Source organism: Crinia signifera, chromosome 5, assembly GCF_055691185.1.
Source record: "Crinia signifera chromosome 5, ASM5569118v1, whole genome shotgun sequence".
Taxonomy (NCBI): domain Eukaryota; kingdom Metazoa; phylum Chordata; class Amphibia; order Anura; family Myobatrachidae; genus Crinia; species Crinia signifera.
In genome coordinates, this window is record NC_139221.1 from 164,199,254 (window position 1) to 164,220,892 (window position 21,639).

The following is a 21,639-nucleotide window of genomic DNA, read 5'->3' on the forward strand; positions in this document are numbered from 1 at the left end:
GAGTGTTGCCAATTCCCAGAGCTGAGACCTTAATTCCCAAGCAGAAATCTCAGAGCAGTGAGTCCAAAAAACTCACATTTGTTCAGAAATACCATGACGCTAGTCCTGCTATTAATCACAGAATGAAGCAGTTATGGCCCATTATCACCACTGACAAGGACATTAAGGCCCTCAAGGGATTTTCACTTATGCCCAGCTACTCCAGGCCAAGAAATTTGAAGGAATGGCTCGTGCATAATGACATTTCTGCCCAGTAACTTTATGACCAAGAAGCCAGGATGCTATCGTTGCACAGGCTGCACCTGTTGCAGTTTCATGGAGACAGGCAGTTATTTTTGCCATGACCATACGGGTAACAAAATTGCCATCAAACAAATTGTTAGCTGCACATCCATGTTTGTGATGTACGTTATCCGCTGTCCTTGTGGTCTTCTCTATGTGGGGAAGACCACAAGGCAGTTTAAGGAAAGGATGTCGATGCTTCATTCCTCCATCAGACTGTCACTTAGCGGGAAGAAGATTGTGTCAGAGCAACCAGTGGCGCAACATTTCTGTGAATTCGGCCATGGTTTGGCCACACTGCGCTATAAAATAATTGAGCAGGTACCCAACAAGCTAAGAGGGGGTGATAGATCAAAGATCTTGTTGCAACATGAAGTGCAATGGATTTATAGATTGTGTACAGTGTACCCAGACGGCCTTAATGAGGATCTGCCCATGACATGTTTTTTGTAAATCACCTTATTTCGCCCACAGTGCATGGTTCAGGTTTATGTTCTGTTATTGCCTGAGTTAAAGCATGGTATCCCAGTTACTATTTTTCTCCCCTTTCGCATGTTGTAACCCTGTTGCCTTTATTAACATGCTGGTATTATGTACCTTTACGTGACTCTATGTTTTAGGTCACTTCCTAGAATACATTCATTATATGTGTACAGTGCTGATGCTGTGTTGGACTTTTGCTGCTTTTCTTCATTAACACTTTGGGTGTCTGTATTTTATTTGTTTTTTGTGTAGCTGTCAGCTATGGTTACCCGGGCAACCCACCGTTCGTCCAATGGAGCGGGGAAGCCGCAGGTCACAGGCCGAATGACCTCATCACGATGCGTCTGGAACGCAGAGAGGAATCGGGCGACGCAGATGATGGTGGACGGCGGCGGTGCGCCCGGGACGCCCAGCCAGCAGCCAGGGGATATAAGGTCTGCTTGTCCACCGCTGCAGACAGAATGCAGGATGCTTCCACCACAACACTGGAACCCAGCTGTAGCGCTGCTGATCTTTTGGGTGGATGCAGGAGACAAGGCTATGTCAGACCAGTGAAGCCACGGCCAACGTGTTTCGTCACACAAGAGGACTCGACCTGACAAAGTCCTCTCATGTGACAAAACACGTTAGGCATGGCTCCACTGGTCTCACTTAGTCTTGTTTCCTGCATAATGGGGTACTAGAGCTGTTACTAACATAACCAATATCTTAGATTCACTGATCACTCAAAACAGGGACAATAGGGAAGAAACCTCTTTTTTATATGTTAATGCATAACAGTACCTACAGTAAGACTATATTAATCATCTACACCTGGGGTAGCCAACCCTAGTCCTCGAGAGCTACCAACAGTGCATGTTTTGCAGGTCTCCTCACAGAATCACAAGTGAGCTAATTAGCTCCATCTGTGTATCTTTTACAAAGTGTCAGTGATTAATGAGTGCAGCTGTGCAGCAGCTAGGTTGTCTGGAACATGTGAACTGTTGGTAGCTCTCGAGGGCTAGGGTTGGCTACCACTGATCTACACTAATCAAATAGCAAAGCAGGATACCACCGCCTGCTTGTTTAATGCATTCAATATATTGCTTATATTTACTTAAGCTTCTAAAGATTTAAAGAGGAGATTCTGCCCATAGCGACCAATCAGATTCTGTTTATCATTTTGTAGGTTGCAATACACTATACAGAAATGGTAGAACGAATCGAATTAGTTGTTTTGGGCAACATCCACCGTTTTTTTGTTTTTAAAAGCTTTAGTGAATTTACCCCATAGAGTTCAATACTAATTGTCCACAGTACCATTAACCACAGTCTGCTGAAGTGTCTATAGCAGTTTATTTGTCCAAGCTTGTAGATTCACCAGTCCATGCGGCATCTGTATGTTCCGATTCATTGTAGCTTTCAGATAATTTAGGATGTACTAAGCAGCATCTCTAAAGTAGACACATCCTGGAAACAGCTGACCTCTTACACCAAACATCCTTAAAATCCGGAATGCAGGACCTGGCTACACACATTCGGATCCAAAAGTTGAATGTCTTCTCTGACCCTAAAATTCAACCTTTGCAAACAATGAACAGGATGATTGAACAATCCTGACAACCCTCGCTTTGTGTGGAATTGAAGGGTTATAATTACAATGTGGCAGCTATGAGTTGAAAATTTAAAGCATCACTAAGATTACGTCTAAAGCTGGGAGTGATTTACACCATGCTAGTGCTGCCAAAAAGCTGCTGCTGCTTCATAAATATTGCCCTAACTTTTGTTTTTATGAAGATTTATTAAGCCTGGATAAGTTATAAAGTGGTTGGTGAGAACTCAGCAGCCAATCAGCTCCTAAATGATTTTGGCTAACAATTTTGACTATATAGTCAAAATTGTATGAAAAGTTAGTAAAAATCTCAGGTTTTTCACCTGCTTGCGATACTGGTGTGCAGCCCTGTGAGATCGGTATCTTAATTAATAATAGACTGTGTGGGCAAGGCAATTTTGACTACAGTATGTCACTTGTAATGTATTTTGCCATAGGCCAAATAGCACATAGTCAAAACTCACAAGTGCTTGTACCCAAAATCGTCTCCATGAATAGTCAAAATCGTCCATAGTCCATCGCACCATGTGTATGCCCCTTAACTGCCTGTAACTTGATATTTTGGATCTGATTAGCTGGTGATAAGTACCAGCCACTTTATCACTTGACCAGGCTTAATAAGTCTGCCCCAGAGTGAGCAACCTGTCCTTGCATGTGTATGGATCATAGGATAAACAGTGTCTTCAGAAAAAACACACCACTGGAAACAGCGCTTTTGCAAAGTATAAAGTACATTTAATATAATAAAAAATATAAACAAATTGAACAATTAAAAATACAGCCTAAAAAACAGAATTTCTATCCCTTTAGTAATGTAATTAATCCCCTCCAACTTCCCTAATCAGGGTTAATGCATGCATGCAATTGGCTTGTTAAATATCCAACTTGGGCTTTTTAATTTCCGTGTTAGAGGTTAGTAGGGTTATTAAACAGTCACAAATATCAATCCCCTATTGATTTATGGAAATCCCCTAACGGAATGAATAACCATATAAGTGCCAACCCAGGTAATATGGGAGAATACAAAATTATCGGGCTAGCTAAGGCCAAATAAATTTGAGTGATTGTTACATTCTTTGAATAGAGAGGCCTTAGATACAGGGAACCTCCGTTACTTCCTGTGTATTGAAACGCAGGACTACAGACCCACGGACGAGGGCTGACACGCAAAATCACACAAGGCGCGAGCCTGATGTGAGAAGGAGGTCCGGACACTCATGATAGAGTGCTTGGATCGCAAAAGGCGGCCCGGAAACGAGGCCTGATACGCACAATTGCAGAGCGGAAGCAAAGCCCAGGCGGAAAGTCCGGCGCATGCGCATTAGAGTAAAAAGACGCTATAAAGTCTGGCAAGAGACTAAGGCACTTATCCACATCTTGAGGAAGCCGCTGAGTACCCTATTGGGAGGCGGAGAAACGTGTAGATCCGGAGGAGAACGGGGACACTTTGATCAGCAGCCTAATAACCGGAGCTGGCGGGGATCCTTTGATAAGGCCGTGTATTTTGGACTGCACCAATGGCCGGAGGTACCCACCAGAGTCTGTGAAGCTGAAAAAACATCTTGCCCACCTCTTGAAATTACTTGAGTATACTCATCTAAACACCATGTGCACATAGGTTGGACTAATCCATTTGTGACTGTTTAATAACCCTACTAACCTCTAACACGGAAATTAAAAAGCCCAAGTTGGATATTTAACAAGCCAATTGCATGCATTCATTAACCCTGATTAGGGAAGTTGGAGCGATTAATTACATTACTAAAGGGATAGAAATTCCATTTTTTAGGCTGTATTTTTAATTGTTCAGTGTGTTTATATATTTTATTATATTAAATGTACTTTATACTTTGCTAAAGCGCTGTTTCCAGTGGTGTGTATTTTCTGTGGTTACGAATTGCTGAGGGGTTTGGTAATCCCCCTCGTTTGGAAACAGCTGCTCTGAAAAAGTAGCACAATCTGCGCTCAGAAATCTCTTTTTTTCTAAACAGTGTCTTGGTCCACACCAAAAGGTTGGCATTGACACAAGCAAAAAGTCAACATGCATTAACATTTTTTGTTAGTATCAATGCCAACACCTGAATGTGTGAACATTTTTGTACGTCAACGTTTTGTCAATGTCTACCTAATGCATGTTGAAACTTTGGTGCCAATTTATACATTGCAGACCTACCATTCGGATCCCTCCTTGTAAGTATGTATAGGCTTCTCCCAGGGTGCTGACCACCAAGCATGACCCATTCCCGTGACCGGGAGAGGCAGAAGCTGATAAATACATAGATTACAGATATAGCCACTCTCATTGTTGCCGCGATACGGCCGTCCGTGACTGTTTGTCACAGCATATCTGCACCCAAAATAGACACACAAGCGTAGCATTTGGGCAGCACCAATCACCACCGATCTCGCACATGACGCCGCAATGATGAGTGCGGCTACGTCTGTATGACATAAGATACTTGGAGGACGCAGCAATCAAATGGAGGACACATGGCATACTCTGATCCAGAGCACAGCATTTGCCCAGTTTCACCAGAAGTATGATGTATCCTGTTTGCTGTTCCCATCTTGAACATAGTGGCAGTGCGGGGAAGACTGGTGACAGCTTGTGGAATCTGGCACTGGCTCTCACTACGCCACCCTAAGGTATACGCACTGAGACAACATAGCTGCGCAGGCGGGTGTAGGGGAGACTGACGGCCATCTGATGCATCAATCCAGCGGCGCCACAAAAGGCTTAGATGTTAGCTCTTTCGTTTAGGTGCCCTCCACCTCGCTAACATGCCGCCGATCTCATCTTAGGGGGCTGCTTAGCCAGAGGAAGAACTTGACTGACAGCCGCTCTTAGCAGAGGAGATGAGCGGTATGTCAGCACGACGGGAGGCACATGGGAACTGCTAACAGCCGCTGAGCTGCAAACTTCTATTAGCAGAGGGGATCAGTGACCACGCCCCCACTTCAGCCAAGGAGAGACTACTCCGGGCAGTAGGGCTGAAGGCTAGTCTACCATGCAGCAAGAACAGCTGACAGCCGCATTAACATGCTGCTGATCTCCTCTGCTTACAGCAGCTGCCAGCTCAGCGGCTCTTCCAGCTGCTCCGCTGACACGCTGAGGTCTTTGGCATGTCAGCTCAGTGGCAGATCCCTTTCTTTACATTCTAAAATGGGCAGGCACCCTGCAAAACAAGGCTAGTATAGATTAAAAGTTTACTGAACGGTGAGTTTAAAATTAATTTCGATATAGCATAGTTCATACTTCTTAAACTTTGTCCCCAGAACTCTCAACAGTGCATGTTTTCCAGGTCTCCTTGTAGAATTGCAAGTGCAATAATTAGGTCCACCTGTGGGTCTTTTATAGTGTGTCTGTGAGTAATAAATACACCTTTTGTACCTGCAAGGTACCTTGGAAACATGACCTAGTTGGTGTCCTGTGAATTGAGGTTGAGAACCACTGGCATGGTTACCCTGCCTACACACTGGCCTATATAGTAGCAGTAGCTGATATTTCGTTTGACCGCCGGCCAGTGTGTATCAGCGATATATCTGTGAATTGGCTGTGTAACGCAGAAGATGGCAAGGATTCCCCCAAATGGTGGGGTTCGCCACAAATTCAGACAGCCCACTGTATTAAGCCGCAAGCCTCGCAGTTTTGAGGGGCGCACTGGAAAAACCCAGCGAGATGGAAACCCCGAGCGCAGGGGGTCAATTGGATAGTGACCCGCAAGCTATCTGCACTTCTCGCCGTCACAGTTTGCCAAAGAGCATTGAATATACCCCATAGATATGGTCTAATTATCTCTGACTGCATGAAGTAGAAAAGTACTGTAATTTATTTTTTAAGGTGATAGTGGTGGTATATAGAATGCTATGATCTATATTATGCAGAAAACTATTAGGATCATGTAAATGTTGCACTGTGTATGGAGCATGTTGGGAGGTATGTCTTAAACTATAATAATATTTTTATTTATATAATGCTTTCTCTCCAGTAGGGTTGGGATCATTTGGTCTACAGCATGATGGTAGACAGTCATTAGGTCGACACCATTAGGTCGACATGGGAAAAGGTCGACATGTTTCTAGGTCAAAGGGTCATTAGTTTGCAGGTCATTAGTTTGACAATGTATGTCGACAGTCAAAAGGTCGACATGGGGTTTTTCACCTTTTTTTTACCTGATGGTAAACACAGTCAAAATGGACACAGTTTGAAGTGCACCGCATCCCCTCGCTGCGCTCACTATGCGTCGGGCACGGTGCCTCGATGTGTTCGACACACTATTTTATTCTCCCACCATGCCCTAGTGGATGGTAGGGGATGAAATACCGCCTGTCGGCTCAAAAAACGGTGAAAAACCCCATGTCGACCTTTCAACTGTCAACCTAGACATTGTCGAACTAATGACCTTTCGACCTAGAACCAAATCAACCTTTTCATATGTCAACCTAGACCCATGTTGACCTTTTCCCATGTCGACCTAATGACTGTCGACCATCATGCTGTAGACCAAATGACCACATCCCCTCCAGTAGGACTCAAGGTGCTTACCAGAATGAATGTAATACAGTACATAAACAATGAAGTACAGAAAAGCTTTTCATAAACAATACTTAAGGGAATAAAGTAAATGCTTGAGTAAACAGGAAAATCTTAAGTCTGTTTTTGAAGCATAAAGTATTAGATATGCATGCTCCAACATTACAATACATTTGTTTTATACTGTTTATAGTATTTTGGCCTCTTAGACTTGCTCTCCTGATTTCCAAAGTGGACAATTTTTGGTGCGAATTTTCTAATCAAATGGATGATCTTGTTTGGTTGGCTATAATGTCAGTACAGTAAATATTGATTGACTATTTACGCCTCGTAAATAGTCAGTCAATATTTACTGTGAAATGATGGAACAACATAATTGTAATGTCAGTGCTGGTGGCTGTGCTTGTCCAGTGGAGCAAGACTTTACTTGCTCTTTTGTGGTGCCATTTAGTGGCCTCTGGCGTTAAAACAACATGTATTCCCCCCAGAGAGGTCAGGAGAGACGCATTTTCTTTTCCTAAATAGGATTTTAAAAGTAAAACCTTTAATAGTAAAATATAGCATTGTCATTTCAGAAAGAAGACATGGAGATAGTATGCGAGCGGTTCACCACAAGTAAACTGCAATCATTCGATGACTTGTCTAATATTTCTACTTATGGTTTCCGTGGGGAAGTAAGTTATGATAAAATAATGCTTTCAACATTCTTAACTGTTGTTCAAATCTAATAATGTTCAAATGTATTTGTGCAGATACATCCGCAGTCACTTACTGAATATAGGCATGCAGTATATCATTTTATAGAATATCAACAGAAGCTGCTTATGTGTCCATTTTGTAAATAAGATGCAATTTAAGGAACAAGGCTAACCAAAAAAAGCTGAATGCCTCTTTTTATCACATGGGGGATAGATATACTGTATGTGGACACGTCTGCAGGGGTGTAGGGAGGGCGGAGCACGAGCTCCGGGCGCTGAAAGGTTACAGGGCGCCAGAGCCGTGCACCACCGGCTCACCCGCTTGCTCCCTGCTGCTAGATTCTTCCCTTCTGGTGGCTCCGGGTCAGGACTGCAGACACTATATATCTGGGAGGAGGAGGAGAGTTGGCGCCGGCTACTTCCTGTGCGGCGTGTGTGTGTGAGTCTCTGCTGTCAGTGCGACCGTGGTATGTACCGGAGGGGATGTACTGAGCTGCGGGGTATGCTTGTGTGTATGTACCAGGGTGCCCTGCGGTGTGTGCAATGTGGCAACCCAGGGTGTGCGTGCACGAGGATATACTGGAGTGACCTGGGATGTGCATGCGGGGGTATATACTGGAGTGACCCGGGATGTGTGTGCGGGGGTATGTACTGGGGTGCGTGACCTCGGATGTGCGTGCGGGGTATATACTGGGATGTGAGGCGGGCGCGCAAAAATGCCCTTTCTCCGGGCACCATGGCACCTAGCTACACCACTGCACGTCTGTATGTTACTTTAGAGAATATTATACTTTTTTGTTTTTGTTTCTGAGCTATAAAATCCATGCCAATGGAGGGATTCTTTGCTTGGTCATCTGTGTTGGTTATCACTGTGCTGTTTATTCCTGACACTGATCAAACATAGAACCCGTTTTGGCCCAGGTGTGTGACATATTTTCAGTATCTCTTATCTAGATATCCGTTATCCAAATTATAAAAAAACAAACATAGTTTCCACAATGTAACTATAGATAGATGGATGGATGGATAGATATGTGTATATGTATATTAGCATGTGACTTTTGCTAGCTTCTGCTGCATCTTATCGGTCAGTTATATCTATCCTGTGAACTGCTTTATTAACCTAATTACCTAGCATTATAAACAATCTCTTATATTATTTGTCACACTTTATTTTCATTTTGTGTGTCCCCCACAGGCATTAGCGAGTATAAGTCATGTGGCACATGTTACTATAACCACAAAGACAGCGGATGAAAAATGTGCTTACAGGTAAGACCAAATGCCATTTGTCATTTTAGCAACATTTAAATGGAAATGTTTATTTATCATAATGGCTGCAGTGTGACATGTCAACAACAGTGCTGAGGGATTGGAAAAACTTGAAATTCTTATGTAAAGCTCCGTACACAGGGAGCAAAATGATTGCTGAGCAATATTGGCTTAAAAATTGCTCAGCAATATATTGCTCAGTGTCCAGTTTCCATCAGTGACCAGAGATGGCTGCTGATGAAAAAGAGACTGCCGGGGGAAGCCGCAGGGGAAAACAGCTGCTGGTCGCAGAAGCATGCTCCTGGGACCAGCGACCATTGCAAGGCTGGTCATGGGACCGCGCTCCAGGCTACAGTCACACTGTACGCAGGGGATATGGTCGCTCAGTGACCATATCCCTGTGATTGTTGCTAGAATCGCACCATGTATACGGGGCTTAGAGCTAGTGTCTCTTTCATCAAGTTAGTATTTTTAGACAGTTTTTGCTTTAGTCGCTGTGCTACTACTGAAGACAAAAGTTGAATACAAAACTCTGTGCTGAATATGGTACGACTGTAATCGTTCTTATGGAGCCCACACACGCACCGATCCCGGTGTGCGTTGTGGGCTTAACTAGCACACATAGCATCGCATCGTATGCCTTGTGCATACGATGTGCATGCGATGCGATGCTATGCTAGAAAAAGCTAGTACAAAAAGTATGTGCAGCACATACTTTTTGTACTGTACGATGAGGTGCCGCGGGAGCGCGCACCCCATCGTACAGCATCGCCGGCAACGGTGCTTGTGTGGGCTCCTTGAGTGCAGTATGGATCATGTAATGTTTAGCATTGCCGCCTTGCACCAGTGAGTTCATGGCTTCAACTCCCACCATGGCCCTAATTGTTTGTATATTCTCCCTTTGCTTGAGTGGGTGTATTCTGGATTTTTGAGTTTTCTTCCACAATGCAAAACCATACTGATAGGTCAATTGGCTCCCAACATATTTGACCATAATGTGAATGTTTTTTGCCTGTATTGATTGTAAGCTCCACTTTGGTATGGCCAAATATTCTCTATAAAGCGCTGCAGAATACATATGTGTGCGCTATATAAATAATTGGTAATAAATAGGTGTCTATATGAGTTTTTCATGTTTCTTTTTGCAGAGGTAGTTATGCAGATGGAAAACTTAAAGGTCCAGTAAAACCTTGTGCTGGCAATCAAGGGACCCAGATAACGGTATGTACAATTCTTTCAGTACATTTAAAATAACTTTAATTGATGGAACTTTATTTGTATGAAATACATAAGCTATCCATGTAGATTTGGTGCTGGGTGCAAGCTATAAAAGATACTTGAACTTCACTTTGGGACTCCTAACACTCTTACACTCATTTTATTGCAAATCATATGACATTGGTCTTGCTTGATTGACATTCATTTTTGAGATATACGGAGCCAAGCAAAAAAAACATAATAGGCAACTGAAACCGCTCAGCTGGCAGCTGCCATTCACTTTAAGACGGAAGGTGGCTATTAGACAGGAGAGGGATAGGGTTAGGCACTAAGGGTGGGGGTTAGGGGAACAGGGTTTAGAATACTTACCTAGCAGGTGTCAGTATTCTGCACTTGGGATATTGCTGTTCATCTTGTGACCACCAGCATCCCAAGTGTATAACCAATAACCAACCCATTGGAGCTTAGCTGAAAATCACAGTACACAAAGCCACCCAGTAGGCTAAGATTGTCCTGCCTGAAACAAGAACGCATTGTCATTTTTTGCATCTTGTCATGGTTTGAATTTTAGTATTTATTTAGCTTGCCTTGTTTCTAGCCTTAATAAGGACCAGAGTGTGTATTTTTTTATAAAAGGAAGTCCATGTGAGTAAATTGGTCGGCATACATGTGCAAAAAGTTAGGCTGGGTACACTCCTGAAAGATTTCAGACCGTCCATCACGCTGACCGAGCAGCTCTGTTCGACACTTACCAATCGGCTGCTCACTAGAGTTCACAAGTGGGCAGGTATTTCAATTTGTGCGCCCAATTGTGATGTCACTGTCCCCAACTACTGCAGCAACCTAATGGGCAGGTCGTCTGCACACACATACAGATAAAACCTTATTTACTAGATGTATCGTCCTCTGCTATGCATAGGAGCTGATCAGATTTTTCTGCAAATGACAGACATATCTTTTGTATGCACTATATCATCTGAACAGATAATATATTGCATAGTGTATACCCAACTTACTATTATATACATTTATTTACGAGGGTACACAACGATGAGCATCAACTTAGTTTAAAGTACTAAAATTTGGTTCATTGTTCAAGAGTTAATAGTAAAAATAATGGCAGATCATACACAGAAATAAGACCCATATATCATATAATAATAGATGCATGCTTGGAAATGTTATGCTGGAAAGTGCAGGTTTAAACAGTCAGATTTTGTGGTGTGTGTTTTGCAGGTTGAAGATCTGTTTTATAATGTCTCCACTAGGCGAAAAGCACTGAAGAGTCCAAGTGAGGAGCATGCGAGAATAGTGGATGTAGTGAGCAGGTAATGTAACAATAGTTCAGCATCGGTTGCTTTCCCCTTGCATACAAAAACATAAAGAAACCTCAAAGTGATGAACTGTTTTGCTTTGTTCCCAAAGGTATGCAATCCACAACTCTGGCATCAGCTTATCTGTTAAGAAGGTTAGTGATAATGTGGAATGTGACTGTATAAGGCATTTAGTCTTCTGAAATGTACATTTTCCTGCTTCCTACTCCTTTAGTTAAAACGTTTAATTCCCTAATCTTTTCAAATTTTATATGTATAATACTGTATGCTTCTCTTGCTGTATTTGAGGAATAAATAGATCATGTGTGAAATGGCATCAACATTTCTCATTCGGGAGACATCAGGGGCCACAGCTTTACAGTGGGTAGTGAGAGTGGGAGAGAGCACCAGCAACCTAGAGGTTAAACTTGAACTGCCTCCAGGCTTGTCGGGCTCCTCCCCTCCAGGCCAGGAAGCTCAGTTTTTTCGGGTGCTGGCAGGAGCCAGATGCACCAACTAGAGGGGCTTCTATTTTAGCAGCCTAACTTCATCCCTACTGGGATGGCCTTTCGGGATCCACCAGTGGACACTCCTTGCCACGGAGGCTAGTCTCCGTGTTTGGGGGGAGGTCACTTGTCAAAAGTCATTCCAGGGTATCTGGACCACTCTGGAGGCCCAGCTCTCCATCATCGTCCTCTGAGGACAGTCTTCCGGGCTCTCCGCCTGGCGGAACCCTGACTTAGGGGTCGCCCAGTGCAGGTTCAGTCGGACATTGCGACAAGGGTGGCTTATGTTAACCACCAGGGTGGCACTTGCTGTCAGCCAGCAATGACAGAAGCATCATGCATCTTTCAGGGGCTGTAGAAGAGGATCCCTGCTCTTTCTGCGATCTTTATCCTGGGAGTCCTATCTTGGGTGGCGGTCTTCCTCGCCCGTCAGACCCTGGATGCCGGCGACTTGACCCTCCATCAGGAGGTGTTTCAAATGCTGGTACCATGGTGGGGCCTAACCGAGGTGGCCTTGTTGCCCTCTCGCCATAACCACAAATCTCCTCTGTGCTCGTCCAGGTCTTATGACTCGGGGGAGCTTGCCTGGTGGACGCCCTGTCCACCCCGTGGCCGTCCACACTGATGGCACATTTCCACCATTCTTACTCCTCTTGCGAATGACTCGCAAGCTGATGATGGAGGACAGCACGTTGATGGCGCATTTCCTCCATTCTTACTCCTCTTACGAATAACTCACAAGTTTTTGCTGGAGGACGGCACGTTGATTCTGGTTGCTCCACCTTGGCCCATATGGATCTGGGTTTCAGATCTACAGCCCCTGTCAGTAGTTCCTCCTATTTGCCTACCCCTGTGCACAGGCCAGCTCTTTCAGGGTCCGCATCTCTCTTGGCTTTGAGGCACCTGGCTTTGACGGGGGGGGGGGCTGGTGAGACCTCCCCGTTAAGACCCAGGGGCTTTCACTCAAGAGTGATCTCCACCAGGCTCAAGGCGAGGAAACCTTCCTAGACGGGGGTGTAACATCGCATATGGACGGCTTCTGGTGTCGAACTCTACGCTTCAAATTCCGGGACTTACTACCTGGCTAGGGTTCTATCATTCTTGCAGAAGGGCCTGGAGGCTGGGTTGCGTTTATCATCTTTAAAGGTTCAAATTTCGGCCTTGTACATCTGGTTCCGTCGACGGGTGGCCCTGTCAATGGATGTCTGCACATTCCTGCAGGGTGTCTTGCATATCCAGCCTCCCTTTGTTACCCCGGTTGCCCCGTAGGATCTCTCTAGTCCTGTCGGCTTCAGGGCCCACCTTTTGTGTCCTTGCGGTAGACCGTGTTGGCTCGCCTGGAAGATCATTTTCTTGTTGGCGATAGCTTTGGCCAGGGGAGTCTGACCCGTTAGCTCTGTCCTGTAAATCCTTTATTCTTGGTCTTTCGTTATGACCATACGGTTCTTCGTACCGTCCTCTCACCTACCTTAGGTGATGTCCAGCTTTACTGTCAACCAGGACATTATTGTTCCGCCATTAAGTCAGTATGAGGTTTATACTGCTTGGTTCTCCTCGGACGTTGTCCGGCCGTGACGCATCTATGTGCGTTCTAGGCCGTTGTACTAGTTAGACTCTCTCTCTCTTTCAGATGCGAGGGTAACCTGCCTCTACGCAAAGTACTGCCAGCTGGATTCGCTCTGGCAGGCATATTTGGGTGCCTCCCTCCCGGTTCCAGCGGGGATTCTGGCACATTCCGCTAGGTCTGTGGGGGTGTCCTGGGCTGTTAGGGGCGGTGGTACAGTTGAGCAAATTTGTAGGGCAGTTACTTGGTCGTCCGTCAATACTGTCTTGCGCTTTTACGCTTTTGACACGTTTGCCTCCCAGGACTCGGCCTTCGACCAGAGTGTGTTGGCTGCGGCACAGGCGCGTCCCCACCCATAGGTGTCTGCTTTAGGACGTTCCACTGTAAAGCTGTGGCCCCTGATGTCTCCCGAAGGAGAAAATTAGATTTAGGTCTTACCTGGTAAATCTCTTTCTTTGAGGACATCAGGGGCCACAGGGATCCCTCCCTGCCACGCCTGCTTTACTTCCGTTACGGTTAAGTTACGATTAAGTTATACTGTTCCTCGGTTGAGGGTACTAATATATGTTCAGAATGTGTTTCTGTGTGGTGCTTCTCTTCCTTCTATCTTGTCTCCTGCCTTGGCTTGTTAAAAAACTGAGCTTCCTGGCCTGGAGGCGTGGTAGAGGAGGGGGGGAGCCCGGCTGCCTGGGAGGCAGTTCAAGTTTAACCTCTAGGGTGCTGTGGTGCTCTCTCCCACTCTCACTACCCACTGTAAAGCTGTGGCCCCATATGTCCTCGAAGAAAGAGATTTACCAGGTAAAGGCCCCCATACATTAGGCCGACTTGTCTGAAGGACAAGTCGGACCTAATCTACTGACAACTCCCCTGGGGGGGGTCACATACGATTTGGCACTTGATGTGCCAGGTTTTGCATGTGATAAATCGCATGCGATTTATCACATGCAGTCCCCCCGGGGAGCTGCTGTCAGCGGGAGCCGGGAGCTGAGCAGGGCATGGGGGCTGCAAGCAGGCAGCGGACGCAGCCTGTAGTACCTGCGGTGGAGGGAGCCAGATGCCGAGCGGGTGGCTGCAAGCAGGGAGCCAGACAGGGGAGGCAGTGGGCGCACTGGTCCAGGTGGTGAACTCCGCGAGGGGACCTGAGAGCAGAGACAGGGTAGCGTAGGGGAAGCCGGGCAGCAGCAGGCGGACATAGAAATGAATAACAGTCAGTGATTGGCTGAGAGCTCTCAGCCAATTACTGGCTGTCCATTCATTTCTATGTGCCCGGCTTCCCCTACGCTACCCGGTCTCTGATCCCCTTGCGGCGTTCACCGCCTGGAAGTATCTATTTGCGGCATCCCCCCCCTGCCCAGGTTAGTGCGCCCACTGCCTCTCTAGCCCGGCTCCCTGCTTACAGTCCCCCGCTCGGCTCCCTCCACCGCACGTACTATACGCTGCGTCCCCTGCCCGCCTTGGGCTGCACATAAGGTTTAACAAATCTTATGTGCAGCCCGTCCGACCTCCCGAATCCGACCCGATGCGCATGGGACCCCGCATCGGGTCGGATGGGATGTCTGCACATGCGATTTGGCCCGATTCCTCTGAATCGGGTCAAATCGGGCCCAAATCGCATAGTGTATGACGGCCTTAGGACATAAATCTAATTTTCTTCATGTCACGTTTGTGTGTTTGTTATTCTTTCTATAATGCCTTGAAATACAGTATACTTTACTGAGGATTCCCCATCGATCTGTCCCATTTCATACCAGTATCTGCCTGTTCTCCTTCTTTATGTACAGTATCATCTGCTCACCTGTAATTATTGTTCACAGTGACCGGGTCACATTTATGTTTGATACACACACTAGTGTAACATACAGTACCTGCAGAGATCTGCATTGGTTGTGTTTCTTCTGGAGGGCGTGGTTCAGAGAAATGGGCTAATTTGCAAATTACACTTATGTTTTCTTTCTATGTTTTCTCAGCAAGGTGAGACCACGGCTGATGTAAGAACCTTGTCAAATGCAACAACCGTAGACAATATACGGACTATATTTGGAAATGCAGTAAGCAGGTATGGAGTACATTGAACTTCTTAAAATACATTCTCAAAATTAGATTGTCCCCCAGCAAATTAATAGAAGTCCCAAAAGTAAAACAAAAAAAAATGGCAGGTACATGTACAGGACATATACAAAAAAAAATAAATACAAAGAAAGTTCCTTAAAAGGGCATCATATGTAATGTGTGGCCTGTGGCCCTTATTCAGACCTGATTGCAGTACACATTTGTTCTCAAACGGGGCAAAACAATGTGCACTGCAGGTGGGGCAGATGTAACATGTTCAGAGAGTGTTACATTTGGGTGTGGTGTGTTGAAACTGAAATCTAAATGGCAGTGTAACAATAATGCCGCCAGTATTTACCCTGCACAGAAACAAAATAACTCACACAAATCTATCTCTCTCTCTATACATGTTACATCTGCCCCACCTGCATTGCACATGGTTTTGCCCATTTTGAGAACAAATTTGGGTACTTATGAGTTATCTGGGCGCCCGATTTTTTGATTGTATGCCTTAAGTTAAGGCATACAATCAGATGCGATGCGATGCGATATCGCATCGCATCGCATGCGACCATCGGATGCGATGACCCGATTTTTCCATAGGAATCAATGTTAAAATGGACAGAGTCCATTTTAACATGGAATTCAATGGGAAAAAGGGGTCCTCTTCATACCCCTACTATCCAAGTGGGCATGGAGTTGGATATAAACCTGTGGCGAGCGTAGCGAGCCACCGAGCCCGAAGCGTGGCGAGCGAAGCGTGGCGAGCGAAGCGAGCCCCGCGAGGGGACGGTATTCTATGTCCCCTCGCGGGGCTCGCTACGCTCGCCACGCTTCGGGCTCGGTGGCTCGCTACGCTCGCCACAGGTTTATATCCAACTCCATGCCCACTTGGATAGTAGGGGTATGAAAAGGACCCCTTTTTCCCATTGAATTCCATGTTAAAATGGACTCTGTCCATTTTAACATTGATTCCTATGGAAAATTCGGGTCATCGCATCGCATCGCATCCGATGGTCGCATGCGATGCGATGCGATGTGCCCGATCCGACCCGATTTAGAAATCGGGCGCCCGGATAACTCATAAGTACCCAAATTTGTACTGCGATCAGATCTGAATAAGGGCCTGCCTGAAAACATGTCATGCCACTCAATCAATTGGGTTTATATACTCTTCAAATGGGAACTTTGTCACCCTGAAGGACACCTCTCATGTCAGAAAATACTTATTGCATAGGGTTAAAATGATCACTTAGTATAAGTAAACATTACTCAAAGGGATTGATTGCAAGCATCTTCATTTTAAACCATAGCAAAGGAGGATTTGGCCAACCATGTTATCTTCCCCAACTGAGTGGCAGCCCAATGCCATTGTCTTTGGTGCATTTGAATTTGCAAATGTATTGCTAGGTAGCTATACCTGATGACAATATCCAGTTCTCATCGGGCATCAGTATTCTATACAACTGCATTCACACACCCAACAGGTAAATCTGCTTTCTATAGGTAGCCAGGGCACTCCAGTATTTTTATTTGTAAACCTAACATAAATCTCCAGGGCCAGATGGCTTACACCCTATGGATCTAATGGAGCTGAGTTCAGAAATATTCACAAATTCAAGGGGTAATTCTGGTTGGTTTGAAAAAGCAAACTCTTTCTTAATGGACAAAACCATGTACTGTACACTGCAGGTTGGGCTGATGTAACATGTGATAGTTAGATTTGTGATAGTTAGATTTGTGTGGGGTGTGTTCAAACTGAAATCTATATTGCAGTGTAAAAATAAAGCAGCCAGTATTTACTCTGCACAGAAACAAAATAACTTCCCCAAATGTAACTATCTGCACGTTACATAAACTACACCTTCAGTGCACATGGTTTTGTCCAAAGAAGGAGTTTGGAAACCAATCAACATAACATCAACCCCTCAATTTTATCAGGTCTGGTACCAAGGGACTGATGAATAGCACATGTACAGATGGAGTGTCCCTTGTCCTTGCCAGGCGCCCGCCAGAACGCCCCCTCTGGCGAGCAATGGTGGACAGGGACTCCATCAAACTGGGATGTGCCTGCGTCTCACGTGCAAACGCATCCCAGTCTCTCGGCGGCTGGGCGGCGGGACCCTGCCCGTCTCTGCTTCAGGGGGGGGGGGGGTGCGGGGAGGTGGGGAAAAGCGTCGGAACAGGGCGGCGGGGACACGGGGGGAGCTCTGTCGCCACGGGGCGCGCAATCGTCTCGTCCGTGGTGCACCCTGGCGGGGGCTGGCGAGGGTTTTGCCAACCCCTGCCTGAATGACTGGCGCTACATCTGTAGTGCCAATATATGAAATAAGAGAAGTAAAACATATCAAAGAGGCAGAAACTTATGGAACTCAATGGGGCACTGCTTCCCCTGCGATACATTGGACACCTTTAAATCCTTTGTAAGAGGCTCTCTAATTCAAAATGTAAATACCCTTAAACATTCCTATAAACAGGCCAAGATGGAATTGGAATCCTCCTGTAGGAGGCTAGAAAGTAAATACCTGGAGGATGGGTTGGAATCCACTAAACAACTTTGGTTGAAAGCTCAAGTGGCGTAAGTGGATCGTCTCACTGACAAAGCTAAATTCCGCCTATTATTTGCTAAACACTCTCAATATGCGTTTGGGGACAGGCCCGGCAGCTACCTGGCCAGACTGGCTAATGAGGATCGAACCAACAATACCATATGTCAGATAACCACCCCTCAGGGTATGTCCTATACTCAAACACAGGATATTGCTGTGCAGTTCTTAGAATACTATAAGCATTTGTACAGTTCTAAAGTGATATGTGACATCCCCGACATACAGAGTTATCTGGATGGGATCCAAATGCCTTCACTTATGCCTGCTGATAGAGATATCCTAGAGGCCCCTCTACACCTAGATAAGGTCAAGGCCGCAATCAAATCTTTCCCTAATAGCAAGGCCCAAGGTCTAGATGGCCTTCCTCTTGAGCTATATAAAAAACATCACCTTATATGCAACCATCTATTACCAGGGCTGGGCAACACCGGCCCTCCAGATGTTGATGAACTACACATCCCAGCATGCCTTGCATCAGTTTCAGCATGGCCACATAGCAAAACTAATGCAAAGCATCCTGGGATGTGTAGTTAATTAACATCTGGAGGGCCGGTGTTGCCCAGCCCTGTATTAGACCTATATAATGACATATCCCAATCCATCCTTATCCCAATCCATGTCTGAAGCGAGTATAATAGTTGTACTAAAGCCAGATAAAGATCCTAGCCATGTGGACTCCTATAGGCCTATCTCACTAATACCCACCGACATTAAAATTATTGTTAAAATCCTGTCCATGAGACTTAGTTTGGTTATCGTTCAAACTGACTTTATGCCAGGGAAATCCACTATGATCAATCTCCGCAGGCTCTACGCATCTGCAACGCCCTCACAGAGACGCAAGTACTTCCGTTGTGGTCTCGCTAGATGCAGCGATGGCATTTGACTCTGTGGAGTGGGAGTTCCTGTGGCAAACTATGTCCAAAGTGGGAATAGGCCTGAGTTTTATTAGGTGGGTTAGGCTTTTATATTCATGTCCTCAGGGTCTCAGTTAATGGATTCATGTCTTTGTCATTCCCATGGTGAGGGGTACGCAGCAGGGATGTCCCTTGTCGCCCACCCTGTTCATCATAGCCATAGAGCCCGTACTGTGCCTCATACACCCTTGATAACAGGGTTCTCCATAGGTCCGCTTGAGGATAAGATTGCCCTATATGCGGACAATATTTTACTATTCATATCCAATAAAGCCTCCTCCATGCCTAAAGTCCTTAAAATCATTAATGTCTTTGGTACTTACTCTGGAATAATAATAAACTGGGACAAGTCTTGTATCCTTCCCTTCCCCTGCTGTGCCGCTCCCTCTACGGTGGGTGGACTCCTTTAAGTACCTGGGCATGTACATAACCAATGACCCATCCAGATATATCCTGCTTAATATACAGCCACAGATAGGGTAGAATTAACTTAATAAAAATGACCGCTCAACCCAAGCTTCTATATGTCCTGCAGCATGCTCCAACTTATATACCTCTTAGAATATTTAAACATTGAAGGCATTCTGTCCTGTCATAAGGGCTGGTAAGAGAGCTCGCATAAAACAACATACTCTGACACGAACGAGTGAGAGTGGAGGCATGGTGGTCCCATCATTTAGACTCTACTACTACGCGGCACAGATGGCCCACTTGTTGGAGTGGAATGGCAAGGATGTACAGTCCAATTTGCCTTGTCTGGTGATATCTCGGGTGCTGTCGGAGCTGTCTCCACTGCAGATACTACTGAGTGACAATGTCAAACTGGTTGGAATGCCTCTCTTCAAGCAGGCTGAGTTTTGGAGCCAGTGGGGCATTGCTTTAATTGGTCTGGTGTACTCTGATGTGGTATTTAAGACATTTCAGCAAATTCAGATTGATTGCTCCATGCCCAACATTCATTTTTTTCATTATCTTCAACTTAGACATGCTTTCCAAACACAATTCCCAGCAGGCCCCCCAGTATTGAATACCTCACCAGCTAAGACATTACTATCTGTAAGGATTATACTTCCGGTGGTGGCCGGGGATGGTTGCATCACGTGGAGCTCCGATCTCCCATCCACGGAGCTCCACCATCCCCGGCCTCCGGAGCAGCGTGGCGGCGGTCAGAGAGGAGGAGGCGGCCGGTGGGAGCGGAGCGGAGGAGGCGGTCGGAGGTGACCTGCGGCAGGAGAGGCTCCATTACCCCCGGCCTCCGGAGCAGCGTGGCGGCAGCGGCGGGCAGAGAGGAGGAGGCGGTCGTTGGGATCAGAGCTGAGGAGAGCGGAGGAGGCGGTCGGAGGTGACCTGCCGTGGGAGAGGGTGAGAAGTGAGCACAGTGTCCCCCGTGTCCCCTCGGCGCAGGATGCGGCGGCACCCGGTTAGAGCTGTGCTCCCGCCTGCAGCACCATCGATCGAGCACCAGCACCATCGAGCAGCACTGCGGGCCCCCCCCCCCCAGCAGCACCATCGGGCAGCGCGGCCCCCCCACCCGCAGTACCATCTTCTCCCCCCCCCCCCCCTGGCAGCAACACACCACCGGCAGCACCATTTGAACATTTGTCCGGGGAAACCCCCCCCCCCCCAGAAACAACTTCAGGATCAGAATATCCCCCGCACACTGCATTGGGGGAATATGGCTGAACAAGGCAGTTTGGGGGCAGGGCAGGTCTCCACATCACATCAGTCTGGAAGGATCCCCCCCAGACAGGCCGCACCGGCCCTGCGTAACTCTGCAGGACCCCCGAGCCCTCCACCCTCCTCCCTGACTGACTCTCCCCCGGCCTCACTGACTCTTTCTGCCCCCTTCCCCCGCCACCATCACCACCACCCACAGGAAGATACAAGTTGGCGCCGCAAATGGCTGCCTAGGATCTGTGCACTCAGCCATATGTAACCCCGTGTCCCCTATGTGATAACTGTACTGTCTCTGCTTTAATTGCAATGTTTGTGCTCATACTGTTACTGCTACCTCCCACAGCTACTTCAGCGACCAGTGGCGCCGCGGATGGCTGCCTAGGCGCTGTGCTGATCGGCGGGCTGCGTTCCCCACATGTATTGTCTCAATGTAATGTATGTAATGCCCCCACCCCCCCTTTTTCATCCCTGCTGATGCTGCACTGTATATCCACAAAAAATTCCTAGTGTGCGCAAGCACACATGGCCAATAAAGTTGATTCTATTCTATTCTCGTGTGGCACCTCTAGAGCTATGTCTATATTTTATGCTAACCTATTGTCCTCACAACATGAGTTGGACCTGCCCCACCTTAAGGAAATGTGGGAGTCGGATATTGGCCTGCTGTCTGAGGAGATTTGGGAGATGGCATTAAGTAGCCAACACGTCTCCACCACGTCTTCTAGGTTTCAACAAATCCAGTAGTATATATTACATAGAGTATACGTAATATTGATTAGATTGCTAAGAATGGGCGGCAGGTCAGACTCTAAATGCCCCAAGTGTGGATCCTCTGAGAGCTCATTTTGGCACCTGTTGTGGAACTGCACGAAGGTGTCGGCCTTCTGGAAAGAAGTTACCCGCACTATAGTGAGTGCAGGCATTCG

At 46.4% G+C, this 21,639-nt stretch overlaps 1 protein-coding gene across 1 annotated transcript in view; it reads left to right on the forward strand.

Moving 5' to 3' along the window:
- The window catches only part of MLH1 (mutL homolog 1), a 91,130-nt gene that overhangs the window by 22,647 nt on the left and 46,844 nt on the right, over positions 1-21,639 (forward strand). Inside the window, exons 3-8 of the mRNA XM_083188225.1 lie at positions 7,466-7,564; positions 8,787-8,860; positions 10,009-10,081; positions 11,315-11,406; positions 11,504-11,546; positions 15,429-15,517. Coding sequence (XP_083044351.1) covers positions 7,466-7,564; positions 8,787-8,860; positions 10,009-10,081; positions 11,315-11,406; positions 11,504-11,546; positions 15,429-15,517 — 470 coding nt within the window. The remainder of the gene's footprint in view (positions 1-7,465; positions 7,565-8,786; positions 8,861-10,008; positions 10,082-11,314; positions 11,407-11,503; positions 11,547-15,428; positions 15,518-21,639) is intronic.